This window comes from Solanum lycopersicum, chromosome 7 (genome assembly GCF_036512215.1).
Source record: "Solanum lycopersicum chromosome 7, SLM_r2.1".
Lineage (NCBI taxonomy): Eukaryota > Viridiplantae > Streptophyta > Magnoliopsida > Solanales > Solanaceae > Solanum > Solanum lycopersicum.
In genome coordinates this window covers 51,529,717-51,544,474 of record NC_090806.1, presented here as the reverse complement: position 1 = coordinate 51,544,474, position 14,758 = coordinate 51,529,717, and the positions used below count along the sequence as shown (strand labels likewise).

At 37.8% G+C, this 14,758-nt stretch overlaps 1 protein-coding gene and 1 non-coding gene across 2 annotated transcripts; one reads left to right on the top strand and one right to left on the bottom strand.

Moving 5' to 3' along the window:
* Positions 1-7,093: 7,093 nt before the first annotated feature.
* Positions 7,094-10,523, bottom strand: LOC138337492 (uncharacterized). The gene is made up of 7 exons (XM_069287406.1): positions 10,346-10,523; positions 9,931-9,999; positions 9,088-9,387; positions 8,839-9,024; positions 7,914-8,650; positions 7,689-7,725; positions 7,094-7,383 (listed from the first exon to the last, which is right to left on the bottom strand). The coding sequence occupies exons 1-7, from the start codon at positions 10,521-10,523 to the stop codon at positions 7,094-7,096; spliced, it is 1,797 nt and encodes a 598-aa protein (XP_069143507.1).
* Positions 10,071-10,176, top strand: LOC112941947 (small nucleolar RNA R71). The gene has a single exon (XR_003247606.1). It is a non-coding gene; the product is annotated as a small nucleolar RNA R71 (small nucleolar RNA).
* Positions 10,524-14,758: the final 4,235 nt, after the last annotated feature.

The window sequence follows — 14,758 nt, the reverse complement described above, 5'->3', positions numbered from 1 at the left end:
TATGAATATTGTGATTATGACTATGAGTAACTAAACTCCATAACTAGGGTTGTGGGAACCATGGGTGAATAATAATATAAAATCTAACTAAGATAACAATTCTATAATAGTGTCTTGCATGTATTGATAATTCTTTCGTTTAGAAGTCTTTTTAACGGATGACCAATGTTAGAACTCACCTTAATGCTACTTGCCGGACCAGGGAGGTAGACAATAGGAAAAGAATTATCAACATATATTTAGTGTATATTATCTAATAGGCTAGTATTGATTGGTACGAGGTAATAACTTAGTCAAATATCAAATACAATGCTTAATATGAGGTAAAGGTAAGGGTTAGTATAGCAACATACGTAGCCGGATCAATGTGTGGAGTGAATTTTTTTGATGTCGTACCAAGGATTTAGAAATACATAACTTATCACTTTGCATGCAAGATACTAGGAAAGAATTGTTATAGTTAAAATTATCAAATTAGGAACCTGTGGGGAACACGTAAACCCTAGTTACTTTTATTAATTGATTAAACTCCAACATTTGAATCTGTTAGCTGGTTACTTTAAGTTAGTTAGTATTTTTCATTACTTTAGAAATAAACCCCCTTTTATTGTTTTTGTTTTCTAAGGTAATAATTGACTAAATAATAATAATAATAGATTGAAGTTATGTCTGAACTATTTTCCTCGTGGGAACGATTCCAACCTCATTAGTTGGGTTCTTTACTTGATACGACCGCTTTACTTCTTATTTGAGAAGTAAGTTTGAGCATATCAGTGGCCAATCATGAAATAGAACAAGCAAGAAAGCAAGAACGGATCATAAATAACTCTTGGTAAAACCTTCAAAACGATACTCGAAATTGTTAAAATCATTCCAAAGAATTACAAAAAAAAATAGATAGTAACCCTAAAAACTTCAAAATCTCCTCCTTGATGATTTGCCTTCGAAAATTTGAAAAAATAACCCTTAGCAAATTACATTAAGGCCCTATTTTTAATAAATTTTGGATTTCCAATTTCGGCCTCTACATCGCGTGATGTGGGACTAACACGAAGTCCACTTCTTTGCGATTTATTTTCAACTGAGATTTGACACTTAAATTTGCGACGCAGAGACTACACGCAGTTTTCTATTTAGAAAACTTATTTGAGCTTGAAATTTCTCTCCCATCTGCGCGACGCGGAGCTGGCACGCAAATTCCTTTTGCGCATTCTTGCTTCATTTTACTTCGCTTCATCCTTAGATTTCCTTGTGGCTTCTTTTTAATCCCTTTTAGTGCAGAGATATTTCACCTCGCCTTCCTGCACATCTAATCATGTTGGTTAGTTCCGAAACACGGAATTCACTAAATAAGACTCTTAATCTAGACTTACCAACTTGAAACTAAGCCACCTTGTAGGCATACATAACATATGGGCATGTTAATATTCCCAAGATCACTAACCCATACTTAAAATCCTTGTTCGTCCTCGAACCAACATTAATAACTCTTAGACATGGACACTACTTAGATTGTGCCCCTACAGTCTTCTCTTCATGCTTCCTTATATGACATGTTACTGATTCGGTCATGCTAAGACAACTTCCTGCACCCATACTCATACTTCTCTATGTACTTTCTTGTATCACTTTACCTCCTGCAACAAGTTCCTCTCACTTTAAATAATACTCCGCTTAATCACAATATTATTTCACCTAATCGACGGATTTATCATCAAACCATCTCACTCTCCCAACAGAAGTCACATGTATGCATTGAGAACCATAATCTTGCTTATTATGTACATCTCTACTACTGATATGTATTATACTCAAAGATCAACCAGGACTTGTTAAGGTTGTAATGTCGGCTTAGGGTCACGGGAGATTCATGTATATGAAAATAGTGACTTGTTCTCCCTAATGCATTGTGCTTGACTTTGACTTTGTAAATCACCTTTCTCTTCCCCACCTTCCTGTTTAACATGTTTTCTCGAATTTAATCTTGCCCCTTTCTCTTATTTTCATATCCTAATATGTATTTTTCTTCCATTATTGTAAATTTTTTTAATCTTCGAAACGACCCTTCTTATAATGAGGCATTATTTTGCTTTTTTCTTTTGATTTTCTCTTCACACTTATTTCCTCCCTTCCTTTAAACAGATCTCCTTGTTTTAGTCCGTCAGCCTAAAACAGTGCATTAAGGATCGGGGTCGGAGAATCTCAGGGAATCAACAAAGGGGATACAACTTATTTTCAGGGTTTCAACAAAGGGTAGGGTAAAAGCTCAAGGGGGCTGACTAAGGGATGAGATGAGGCTCTATTTCTACAGTAATTTTCGAAGAAGGTCTGCTATCATCTTTTTGAGTACTACACAATCATATTTCGCTTGAATAACAACCTGGGCAAGTTCTAGACTCAATTAGAATAACAATGACTATACAATAACTCACCACTCATGGCACACGTTTCATTCCAAAAGATCAACTCAGCCCATTATATGTTACACGACAGGGTCATTTCAGCTTAAGTTGTACTTTTTTATAGCATGACAAATAGTTGCACTTCATATATCCTCCAATTTAATATCTCTTTTCGTACAAACACTTTCTCAAAGAATTACGATTTTAGCACGATCCACCCTTAGACTCGACCTATGACATTCACCCTTAAGATGGTCGTCATTAATCTATCATTGGGCAGTCTGACTCAATTTATGACTACTACAGACTTACTTCTAACAAATAAGTATTTTCTGTACGGTTCAAAAAGACTCTCCTTGGCTATAGAACTGTAAACAACTACCAAGAAACCCAAACACAAAACATAGTCTTGAAACATAAACAAAACAAATTGCAGGCATACACAGAAAATGCTACCCCACCCCATACTTAAACAATAAAACTGTCCTCAGTGCACATAAAACATGCTAAATCAAATCATAGGGTAAGGGAAGCACTCCCTAACTAATCCTCCATCCCATCATCATCGCTGGTTGGAAGAGGCTCAATTTCATCTTTCGATTCCAACTCCATTTCAAAGTCAGTTTGTAAGTTGTCCTCATCAATTGGGACATCATCACCAAATGGCTCAGCAAACATCTGTCCTATCCCCAATAGTGAATTAGCATGCACATTCAAGGGATATTGGCGGCTGACCTCGTTAAGCTCAGACCAATTTGACGGTTGACCCCCGGTTCGGTGCCGCAACATCTCCAATCCATAAATTTGAGCCATAATCAACTCGTCCCGTCTATTCCTCTCTACAGTGGTAAGAGTGGGGCCAAACTCATTATCAGACCCTTTCGCCCGAGTAACATCCAGAGTTGCAGGGTATAAAGGAGCAATGTAATCTAGAGTTTCTTCCAGAACACCTGCACAACGACATATGTTAGTGATGAGTCCCGAAATGCATACCGGTGACCCTTATTTACTCTAGCCTTTCGCATAGCCAATTTAATAATTGCCCCGATATTGATATCTGTGTTCATCATCAATGCATATTCCAAACAAACATGTTCACGTGTAATGTTACTGTAATGCAGCCCGGGTATCAAATAATTCATAACAAATTTTAACCAAAGATGAGTCTCGCGTAACATGTGGGCATACGAGAGCGTCTTGTGATACCTCTTCCGATTGTGATGAGTCCACTGAGCCATGGACTGAGGTCCACACATTAAATAACAGATTTCCTAATGTGGTGGATGGATGTGCAACTAGGTTAACACCATAGGGTTGGTTCCATTAGTTGTGCTCAGAATCTCATTTATACTGGTAAGGGTGATAGGCCCGTTCTGACCACGTACAGTGACAAAGTGAGAGTGAGTGTCAAGAATCTAGTTAACATAAAATTCGCAAACCATGCTCAGATTGCACTCATCTGGTTCCTGAAATATGAACCCCAACTGCAACTCTTGTATCCACCTCACAATTTGGGGGAACTCCCAGAGTAGATTGTCCCTATCAACACACACATCCGAGAAATAGGATGACTCGGTGTGCTTCCTATACCACGTCTTGCCTGCCTTGGCTACTACTTTTATCCCATATATGCGAGCCTGCCCTCTAGGAGCAGGAGGTGCGAGTGGAACATTCCCACTTCTAGGCCTCTTCTTCTGAGACCCTTGAGCAGCCGCTCGTCCTGACCCCTCTGACGAAGACTTAGTACCTGCTAAAGAAAACACAATTTAATTCAGTTTAGTTCATGCCTAACGGAGGAACATTCCACCCTACACTTGATAACCAACAACGTCCAACTTGGGTACACATAGTTCCCACATACTACTATATCACCCTTAACCCATTACAACATCGCAAGGAATGGTCAGTCATTTGACCCAAAAACGACCACTTGTCAACAATGATTACACCTCCCCAAAATGTCACAACAATGGACACATATATTCAGGATATTGTTGGATACTTAAGAATTCACCAACCACATAAAGCATTATCAACAATTCATAACAACCTCACATGAAAATCAACAATTCCAAACGTCTAGTTATGAGAACCCCAAACCCCTCTAATTTTTGCTACCCCATGCTTGTATGAATACTAATTTCTACTCAAGACTTCAAAACCACAACAACCTCAAGCATGAAACACTTTCCCCAAAGTTTTCCTATCCCCACTATGCAATTACATCTTATTATTGCTAGATCAAGAATGGGTAGGAGGAACTTACCTGGAGAGTTGACCGTTCTCACGTGCAAGAGAAAGAAGGAAGCAATTTAGGGATTTAACGATGCGAGGGGATCAATTATCATTGGGAAATTAGAGACAAAAGAGGGAGGGAGGCGCGATAGGAGAGGGGAATTAGGGCATTAGGGCCGGTTTATTATATCTGAAAGAGAAAATTTGGGGATGGGTAGGGTATTTTTATTTAGAAACGGGTAATACTCGTTTTAATTAATGAAATTCGAGAAAATTATCTGGACCTCGCGACGCACGAATGACACGAGGTACACTGGAATTTTAATTCCAGTTGACCCAAGAATACTCAACACATCGCGCAATGCAGATTTTGCACGGGCAGTGTATTTTTATGACGTAAATTACTTTACCGTCGAAATTAATTTGACACCCTCTCTTCGCGACACGCGCTCAACATGAGGTATTCTGCCTCAAATTTTTGCAGGCGAGGCTAAATTTGAGACTAGCCTTGCAACGCGCAGCTATCAACACTCACCTCGCAAAGCGCAACTGTCACTTGGCCCACTGCCTCTTCATCATTAGATGCTAAGTCTTTCATAACAACCCCTTAATGGAAACCTTGATGGGCTGCCTACCGTCCAGCGTCGTAGTTACGGTCAAGGAATGACTCATATATTCTTTTTGAAAAACTTAAGCTAAAGCAAATCAAACCTAACTATTATAATAAATCATAGGTTGCCTCCCGTAGCGCGCCTATTTTAACGTCGCAACATGACCCATCTAGAGTGATCTTTTCAACCTCACAATCCACATTCTTGCCAATGTAATGTTTGACTCTTTGTCCATTTACAAGGAATGTGGAACTATCACCTTTATTTCGTAACTCAATTGCACCGTGTTGATTCATTCGCACCACCTCAAATAGACTACTCTATTTCGATCGAAGTTTCCCTGGAAACAATTTCAACCTGGAGTTGAACAATAACACCAGGTTGCCTGGCTCAAAACTGCGTGACATTATGTTCTTGTCATGCCACCGTTTAGTTTTTTCCTTATATAATTTTGCATTCTCATATATATATGTATGCGGCCTGAACTCTTCGAGCTCATGCAATTGGGTGACTCTCTTCTTACTAGATAACTCAATATCCAGATTTAGCTTCCTTATTGCCCAATATGCCTTATGTTCTATTTCAGTGGACAAGTGACATGTTTTTCAAATGACCATTCGGTAGGGAGAACTCCCTATTGGTGTCTTGTACGTAGTTCTATATGAGCATTTACAATTTTTTGCAAAATCTGCTTAATTCCCCTATTGGATATTTCAACCTGTCCACTAGTTTGAGGATGGTATGCAGTTGCCACTTTATGCCTCACTCCATACTTAGACAATAAATTACAAATGAAGTTATTTATGAAATGCTTACCTCCATCACTTATAATTGCCCTAGGAGTGCCAAACCTGGTGAAAATGTGTTTCCGGATAAACTTCACAACCACTTTAGAGTCATTAGTTGGTAATGGTACTGCTTCATCCCACATGGACACATAATCTAGTGCTACTAAAATATATTGATTCCCTGTAGACGACGAAAATGGTCCCATTAAAATCAATCCCCCAAACATAAAAGATTTCCACCTCCAGAATGTTACTCAAATACATCTCATGCCTTCTTGAAATGGGGTGCATTCTTTGGCACTATCACATCTTTTAACCAACAACACCGCATCATTAAATAGGGTAGACCAAAAGAATCCAAATTGTAATACCTTATGTGCGTCTGTTCTCCCCCATGATGTCCACCATATGTGAAGAGTGACAACTTTCTAACACTTTTGGGGCCTCTTCCTCAGCATTTGATCCGGACCCTACTTAAACAGATAAGGATCATCCCATATGTAGAATTTAGCATTGTACTTCAATCTCTGTCTCTAATGTGTTGATGCCCGGGTGGGAATAATCCACTTACCAAATAATTCACAATATCAACATACCAAGGTACATATGTAATGTCCAATGTTAAAAGTTGTTCATGAGGGAATTCTTCCCGGATTTTTCCTTCCTTTGCCACAAGAGATGAATCTTCTAATCTAGACAGATGGTCGGCTATCTGATTCTCTGAACCCTTCCTATCTTTAATATCTAAATTAAATTCCTAGATAAGTAAGATCCGTCTGATCAACTGGGGTTTTGCATCCTTGTTATTGAAGAGATATTTGATGTTTGCATGGTCAGTGTAGACTATAACCTTTGTTCCCACCAGATATGGCCTAAATTTGTCAAACGCATACATTAAGGCCAATATTTCTTTCTCAGTTACGGTGCAGTTTGCTTGGGCTGCATCTAGTGGCTTGCTCGCATAGTATATGGAGTGAAACACTTTAGTTCATTTTTGCACCCACACTGCTCCAACTGCAATATCGCTAGCGTCACACATCAATTCAAACAGAAACTCCTAATTTGATGCTACAAGGATAGGGGCTTCGATCATCTTTTGTTTCAATACTTCAAAGGACTCTAAATAGTTCTTGTCAAACTTGAATTTCACCTCTTTCTCTAACAGGTTGCACATGGGTTTTGCAATCTTGCAGAAATCTTTAATGAATCTTCTATAGAAACCTGCATGGCCCAAAAAGCTTCTCACCCCTTTAACCGATACTGGAGGTGGTAATTTCTCAATTACTTCAATCTTGGCTTTGTCCACCTCCAGTCCATTTTTCGATACATTGTGACCCAACACAATCCCTTCTCTCACCAAGAAATGACACTTTTCCCAGTTCAAAACTAAATTGGTTTCTTAATATCTTGCTAAGACTCTATCAAAATTTAACAAACATAGCTCAAAGGACTCACCAAATACTGAGAAGTCATCCATAAATACTTCCACAAAATATTTCACCATATTGTGAAAAATTGACATCATGCATCTCTGAGAAGTGGTTAGAGCATTACATAACCCAAATGGCATGCATTTGAAGGCATAGATACCATAATGGCATGTGAATGTTGTCTTCTCTTAATCCTCAGGTGCAATTACAATCTGGTTATACCTGGAGTATCTATTAAGAAAGCAATAATATTCCTGACCTGCCAAACCGCGAACATTTGGTCAATGAAAGAAACTGGATAATGATCCTTTCTGGTGGCTTCATTTAACTTCATATAGTCCATGCATATTCTCCACACTGTTACTATTCTTGTTGAGATCCATCCATTTATGTCATTGGTTATTACAGTCATCCACTTTTCTTAGGCACACACTGCACTGGACTTACCCATTTACTCTCTGATACTGGATACATTATCCCTGCATCTAACCACTTGATTACCTCTTTCCGAACCACATCCTTCATTAAATGATTTAATCTTCGCTGCTGTTGAGCACTTGCTTTGTATCCTTCCTTCATATATATCTTATGCATACACAAAGCTCGACTTATACCTTGGATATCTGACATCTGCCACCCTATTGCTGCTTTGCGCTTTTTTAGAATCAACAATGCTGCTTCCACCTGTTCATCTGATAATGTTGCAGACAAAATAACAGGTAAAGTATCATTTACACCTAAAAATGCATACCTTAGATGTGCTGGAAGTTCTTTCAATTCCAACTTAGGAGCTTCTTCAACGGAGGGCTTAGGAGGCGGCCGTAACACTCTGTTCAATGGTTCCCATCTTCTGTCCAATTCTTCAATCACAACCAAGTCTAACATTCGCACAATTTCATGTGCGTCAATATCTGCATAGATCTCATCACCCCTCATTACTCGTTCAAGAGAGTCTTTAGCCAAGATGTGTTTACAATCTACCTCCAGATCTACCACAGTGATGGTAGATAATTCCTCATACAACGGTGGCATTTTTAAGGCTCTATATACATCAAAAACTTCTACCTTATCGTGAGCCCTCATAGTAAGTTGACCATCAGTTACATCAATAATTGCCTTCCCAGTAGCTAAGAATGGGCGACCTAATATAAATGGAACCTCAGGATTTGGCTCAGAGTTTAATACTACAAAATCCACCAAAAAAATCAAAGATCCCACTTGCGCTAGCACATCTTCTACAACTCCCTCAATCTGGCTAAAATTTTATCAGCCAATTGTAAAATAATGGTAGTTTGCTTATGACTACCCAACCCCAGTTTCTTATGCAATAAAGTTGGCATTAAATTAATGCTAGCCCCCAAATCGCACAAACCTCGCACATGGATACTCTGGCCGATGGTAATTTGTACCGTAAGGATACCCGGATCTTTCAACTTCATATGTAACCTATTTTGAATCCTGGAGCTACACTCTTTAGTAAGTGTTATCGTCTCATATTCAGTCAATCTCCTTTTATTTGCTACAATTTCTTTGACATATTTCGCATACCCTGGTATACCTTGCAAAACATATTCCAAAGTCAAGTTAATATGAACTTGTTTCAACAATTATATGAACTTACCAAAGCATTCGTCCTCCTTTTTCTTCTTGAACTTCTGAGGCAATGGAGGAGATGGTCTTACGATTGGTTGCACCTTTTCTGCAGGTGCAACTTCTTCCTTGTTGTGGGGTTCACCCTCTCTACTCACCACTTTGATAACGTTTTTCTTTAGAGATAATTCCTTCAGTTTTATCCCACTACGGGTACTCACCAAATTTACCTTTTTAGGATTTGGATCTGTGTTGACAGGCAACCCTCCTTGTGGTTTAGAATTTTGAGCACTAGCCAATTTCCGAAATTGCTTTTCCAAATTCTGGGTACCTAACTGATTATTTCTCACATTAGCCCTCTAACTGAGCTTGATCTTCCATGATTTTCTTTAACATCTATTTGACACTCATATTCCCAGATTGTGGTTTAGGTTGCTCCCTTTTGCATCTGCCTTTGTTATCCTTGCGTGTTACCCTGAGGTCTATACTGATTCTCACGTTGAACATGATTTTTGATTTCCACCTCAAGAGAACTTTGGGTGATTTCTCCAACTTGGGTTTTAAGTGTTCCCATAATTTTGTTGGCCTCCCCCTCTTAGCACATTACCCATAAAATTTATCGAATCTGTATTTGCACCACAAGTATCTGCAATATGATCACTCCCAATGCAAATCTCACACCAAGTTGGTGTTTGCTGGACTGTGTTAACTTGAGAAGTTTGTTGTCACAATGCCATAATACTGAATTGAGTATTCATCATATTCTGCATGGCTGAAATTTGCACAGTTAAAGTTGTCACAACATCAATCTTTAATACCCCTACGGTTTTCTGTACACTTGGCTTAAACCCACTACCGTTCCACTACGGATTACCTTGAGATATCCTATTCAGCAAGGTGTACAACTCTGCATAAGTCTTCTCTAATGCTTGTCCACCTGTAGCTGAATCAAGCAGAATCTTGGTGTTAGGCTTTAACCCCCAATGAAAGTATGCACTAGCACTTCATTTGCTTTGATCATGATGAGGGCAACTCATCAACATTGATTTGAATCTGTCCCAAGCTGGTATAGGTCTTCACCACCTTTCTGCCAAAAGCTGAGAATGTCACTTCTCAATTTAACGGTCTTCCTAAAGGGGAAGAATCTAATGAGGAATTTCTAGCTAGATCATACTAAGTAGTGATTGAGTTTGCGGGCTCTGAATTCAACCATCTCTTTGCTTCCCCCAACAAAGAAAAGGGGAATAAGGTAAGCATCACATAATCTTTATTTACTCTAGTTGGAGTACATGTGTCACTGATCTCTAGAAAATTCTGAATCTGAACTGTGGAATCCTCATCAGAGAGACCAGTAAATTGCCATTTGAGTGCAAGATCTGCACCGTGCTCTGTTTGATTCAAATCTTCCACCAGCCTCAGGTTTCTGAATACAAGAAGTAACATTGGTGGGTCGTGGAATTGCCACATCTCTAACTCTCATTTCATTAGCAGCCATTGTTTCAGGTGTCAACTCTCGTTCTTCAATTTTGTGAACTGGAGTTGGTGATTCCCCAAACTCTATAGAAATTAAATGTTCTTCTTGTCTTAGTTTCCTATGTATGAATCTTTCAGGTTCAGAGAGTGGTTACAACATTTCTCGATCATCGTTCAGTTTTGGAGTATCTAAATACTTGCAATAATGAAACACTAAGATCAAGTTGTCAAAATTTGTGATTAGCTTTTAGAAATAGAAAAATTAAATATCTTCTAATAACTGAAGTTCCTCGGCAGCGGCGCCAAAAACTTGTAGTGATCAAATCGCACAAGAAAGTGCACGTGGTCGTACGAGTTTAATGTCCAGATTTTATAAAGAGTATTACTAAATTTTAAGTCTAACTAAAACTAGCTACATTGATTCAATTTCTTCACTTGCAAACAATATTATAGACAAGATCTAGGACTGCGGCTTTTATCAGGACTCATGAAGTTGCTATCATCAAATAAAGGTTGTTTTGAAATTATCTCATCACTGAACCACAGGATTAGATGTATGATCATGGTCTCTCGACCTCTAACCGCCTACAAAAATTACAACCTTAACTACATCGGTGAGCGTGGATAAGATGAATAAAATTTGAACATTAAGTTATCTTCCTGCATGATGATCCTAATAAGGTCTCTAGTCATATCTCTATACTAGAAACGAATTAACCCTAGCTATTTAGAGTCAACCAAACTTCTTACTTTCCATGTTCTATTCTCTAATTCCTCTCTCGAGTTCATTCGAACAATAGATTTATTTTTATGGTGGCCATTCATGAAATATAACAAGCACAAAAGTAAGAAAGAATCATAGATAACTCTTGGTAAAACCCTTAGTAAATTAAGCAAACTTCATTCATCCTGTAGCCACAACCCTAGAACTAGGGTAATTAGTTACTCATAATCTTCAAAACGATATTCGAAATTGTCAAAATCATTCCAAAGAATTACAAGAAAAGAAAAATAGAAAGTAACCCCAAAAACTTCAAAGTCTCCTCCTTGATGACTTGCCTTCGAAAATTTAAAAAAAGAACCCTTACCAAATTACATTGAGGCACTATTTATAATAAATTCCGGATTTACAATTTTGGGCTCTGCATCGCACGACGTGGGGCTGACACGAAGTGCACTATTTTGCAATTTATTTTCAACTGAGATTTTTCACTTTATTGGACGGCGTGGAGACTACACGCTCGAGATTTCTCTCCCATCTGCGTACGTGGAGCTAGCACGCAAATGTCTTTTGTGCATTTCTTGCTTTATTTTACTCGCTTCATCCTGATTTCCCTGTCACCTCTTTTTAACCCTTTTTAGTGCAGATATCTTTAACTTCACCTTCCTGCACATCTAATCATGTCGATAGTTCGGAAACACATAATTCACTAAATAAGACTCTTAACCTAGAATTAACAACTTCAAACTAAGCCACCATGTAGGCATACATAGCATTATGGGAATTCAAATATGCCCAAGATCACTTGGTTTGGAAGTATTAGAGCCTAAACATTAAGAAACAATCACGACGTCCGTAAACTAGTGAAATCAAACTAGTATGTGTTCTTTGGTCTTATGAAGGTTTTGAAGTGTCGTATAGTAATTAAATTATGTAAAAATGTTTAAATAAGTAAAATACTGTTTTAGGGTCAAATGTCCGTGTAAAACACCCTGGGGTTCCTTGAGGAGGACCCAAGTGTTTGGCAAAAAGCTGTCAAAAGCCAACAGCCTTCCACGACCATCCTTAACGGACCGTCAAGTGGGTGACGGGCATGGAAGGAATTAGTAGGTTGAGACTTAGTATACCCACCAAGTTACCCATTTTCCCACCCTTAAAATCATTGCACGAGGCAGTAGCACGAGGGTAGGGAGCCACCTAGGGCTCGTAGGTAGGGAGTAGTTTCTTATAAAATTATTTTAAGTTGGGGGTCCAAGTTCGAGTTAATTAATTAGGGGTTAGAAGGGGCTCGTTAATGATTTAATTACCTAAATAAACCTAACTATAAGAATCCAACCCCATTACCCCTAGTCATTCTAACTCAGCACACTAAATCAAAACATAAATTCTCTCCAAAATGTCTTAACTCAAGACTCCAATGAAGAGGAAGGGAAAGCTTTTACTTGGGCTTCAAGAATTGAAATTTCTTGCATAAATATTTGAAGATTATCAAGGTATGGTTGCTTTTCACTCTTGGGAATCCTTTCCTCAAGAGGTCCTCTCAAATTAAGCTTTCAAAAGTTTCCCAAAAAGCTAGGGTTTATCTCTTATACATGGGTCTCCTTCTAAACGAATTTTATGGATCAATTATGATTAATTATGGTTATATGGGGTTGATTATATGTAAAATAATTATTAATTTTTGTTTTTCACTTGAAATTCCCTTAGACCCATGTTCTTCCATAATTTCATAAATCTTGAATTTGATATAGGGGATTGGTTGAAGATGATGATGAACATATTAATTGTTTATGTTTATGTTAGTTATGTTATTACTTTATGAATTACCTTATATTATGTGTTGATTATGCATTGTTGGGTTTATTGAAGATCAATTCCCTTGAAAGACATAAAGGTATGAAGGTTTGTTTTCCATAAAACTTATGTATAAAAGGTGAATCACTTTGGTGGTGATGATTCCATATCTATTGTTTTATTGTGGAATCGATGACAAGTTCTCCTCATCCTTAACCCTATACACTTGAATTATGTATGAAGTATGTTTGTTGCTATATTAAGATTGTTATATAATTGAAAGGTAGTTCTCATGATTATAATGTAATCATAATGTGAAAGGTTTACTCACTTGGTAGTGTTTCTAAAGTTAAAGGATCATTCTTACTTATGAACAACTATGATCTATTATGATAAGATGTTGACATTTATGTCTAGTAAAGATTGATGTGAACTTATGTAATGACTAAAGATGATTTCTAAAGGGAATAAATGTGTAGCACCAAGAGGACATGAAGATGAGATGGGGGTTTTACGTTTAGCAAGTCCGACTTCCCATATGGATTCCTTTTACGTCTAGCAAGTCAGGGTTCCCAATATATGTGTTGTCTCATGAGTTGGAAACCTTCTACATTTAGCAAGTTCGGGTTTCTAGTAACAATCTCCTAGTCCCTTAACTATGTGTCCACATAGGACTATAACTTAGTGGATCCACCTACGTAGCTAGTATGAAAGGTTCCACCTTAGGCAAGTGGAAACCCTCTCTTTTCTGTGTGGGAGTAGAACATTGGATTCCATGTAGCTCCTATGGTCTATGTTGGTTATTTCAATCTTTTCCTAAATGTACAAATAAAGGAATGAATGAATCTAAGGATAAGAACTCCCACTAGGGATTTCTCGAGGCGTTCCACATAGTGGAATGGAAGGTACGAGACTTCTCTTGCACATTGCACATGTAGGATTCTAATAGGGGTTGTAATAGGGTTCTCTTATGATTATGTATTGTAAACTATTTATTTACATTATGAACATAGTTGGGTTGATCTTATGGTATGCTTATGATGATTATGGTTTTATGACATATGAATGTAGTAGGTGGCTTATAGCTGGCACATAGCTTTTGATATCGTTATGGAATCCTATCCTTGGCATTGCACTAGTGTTGCCTAAGTTGCTTGATGGGTTACTATTATGTTGATTTGGCTTATGTTCCCTATCTTGTATGCATATTGGGTTTTACTTGACAAAAAACATATTTTCAACTAAAATATCCTTTTGTGCATATTTCAAATGTTTTATGTGCATGACACCATACTTGGTACGTGTGTTATACTAACCCATATTATTTTCCTTTTTCCCAACAAATGTAGGTTCGGTCCATTAAGGTGATTCAAGACCATTTTTGAAGAAGCTTGGATTTGCTTTCCTAAGTTGGTGAGTCCTCAAGTTCAAGGACAAAGAACCTATGATTAGTTCATTTCGTATATTTGATAGACTAAGTTGTTCTATTCTATTCTAAAACTTCGTATTGATATAAGGGTTAAGTCCCAACTTTCATATTCCTATGTCTAGATGGTATTATGATACATAGTTAGTCCCTATTTTGATATATAAAAGAAGTTGACTTCTATATTGTAAAAGTTTTTTATTTTCCATTTTTATTATATGATATATGCAATGATGAATGCTAAGCGCTTGTATAAGATCTCTTCGAAGTTGAATACGCCGCGTACGA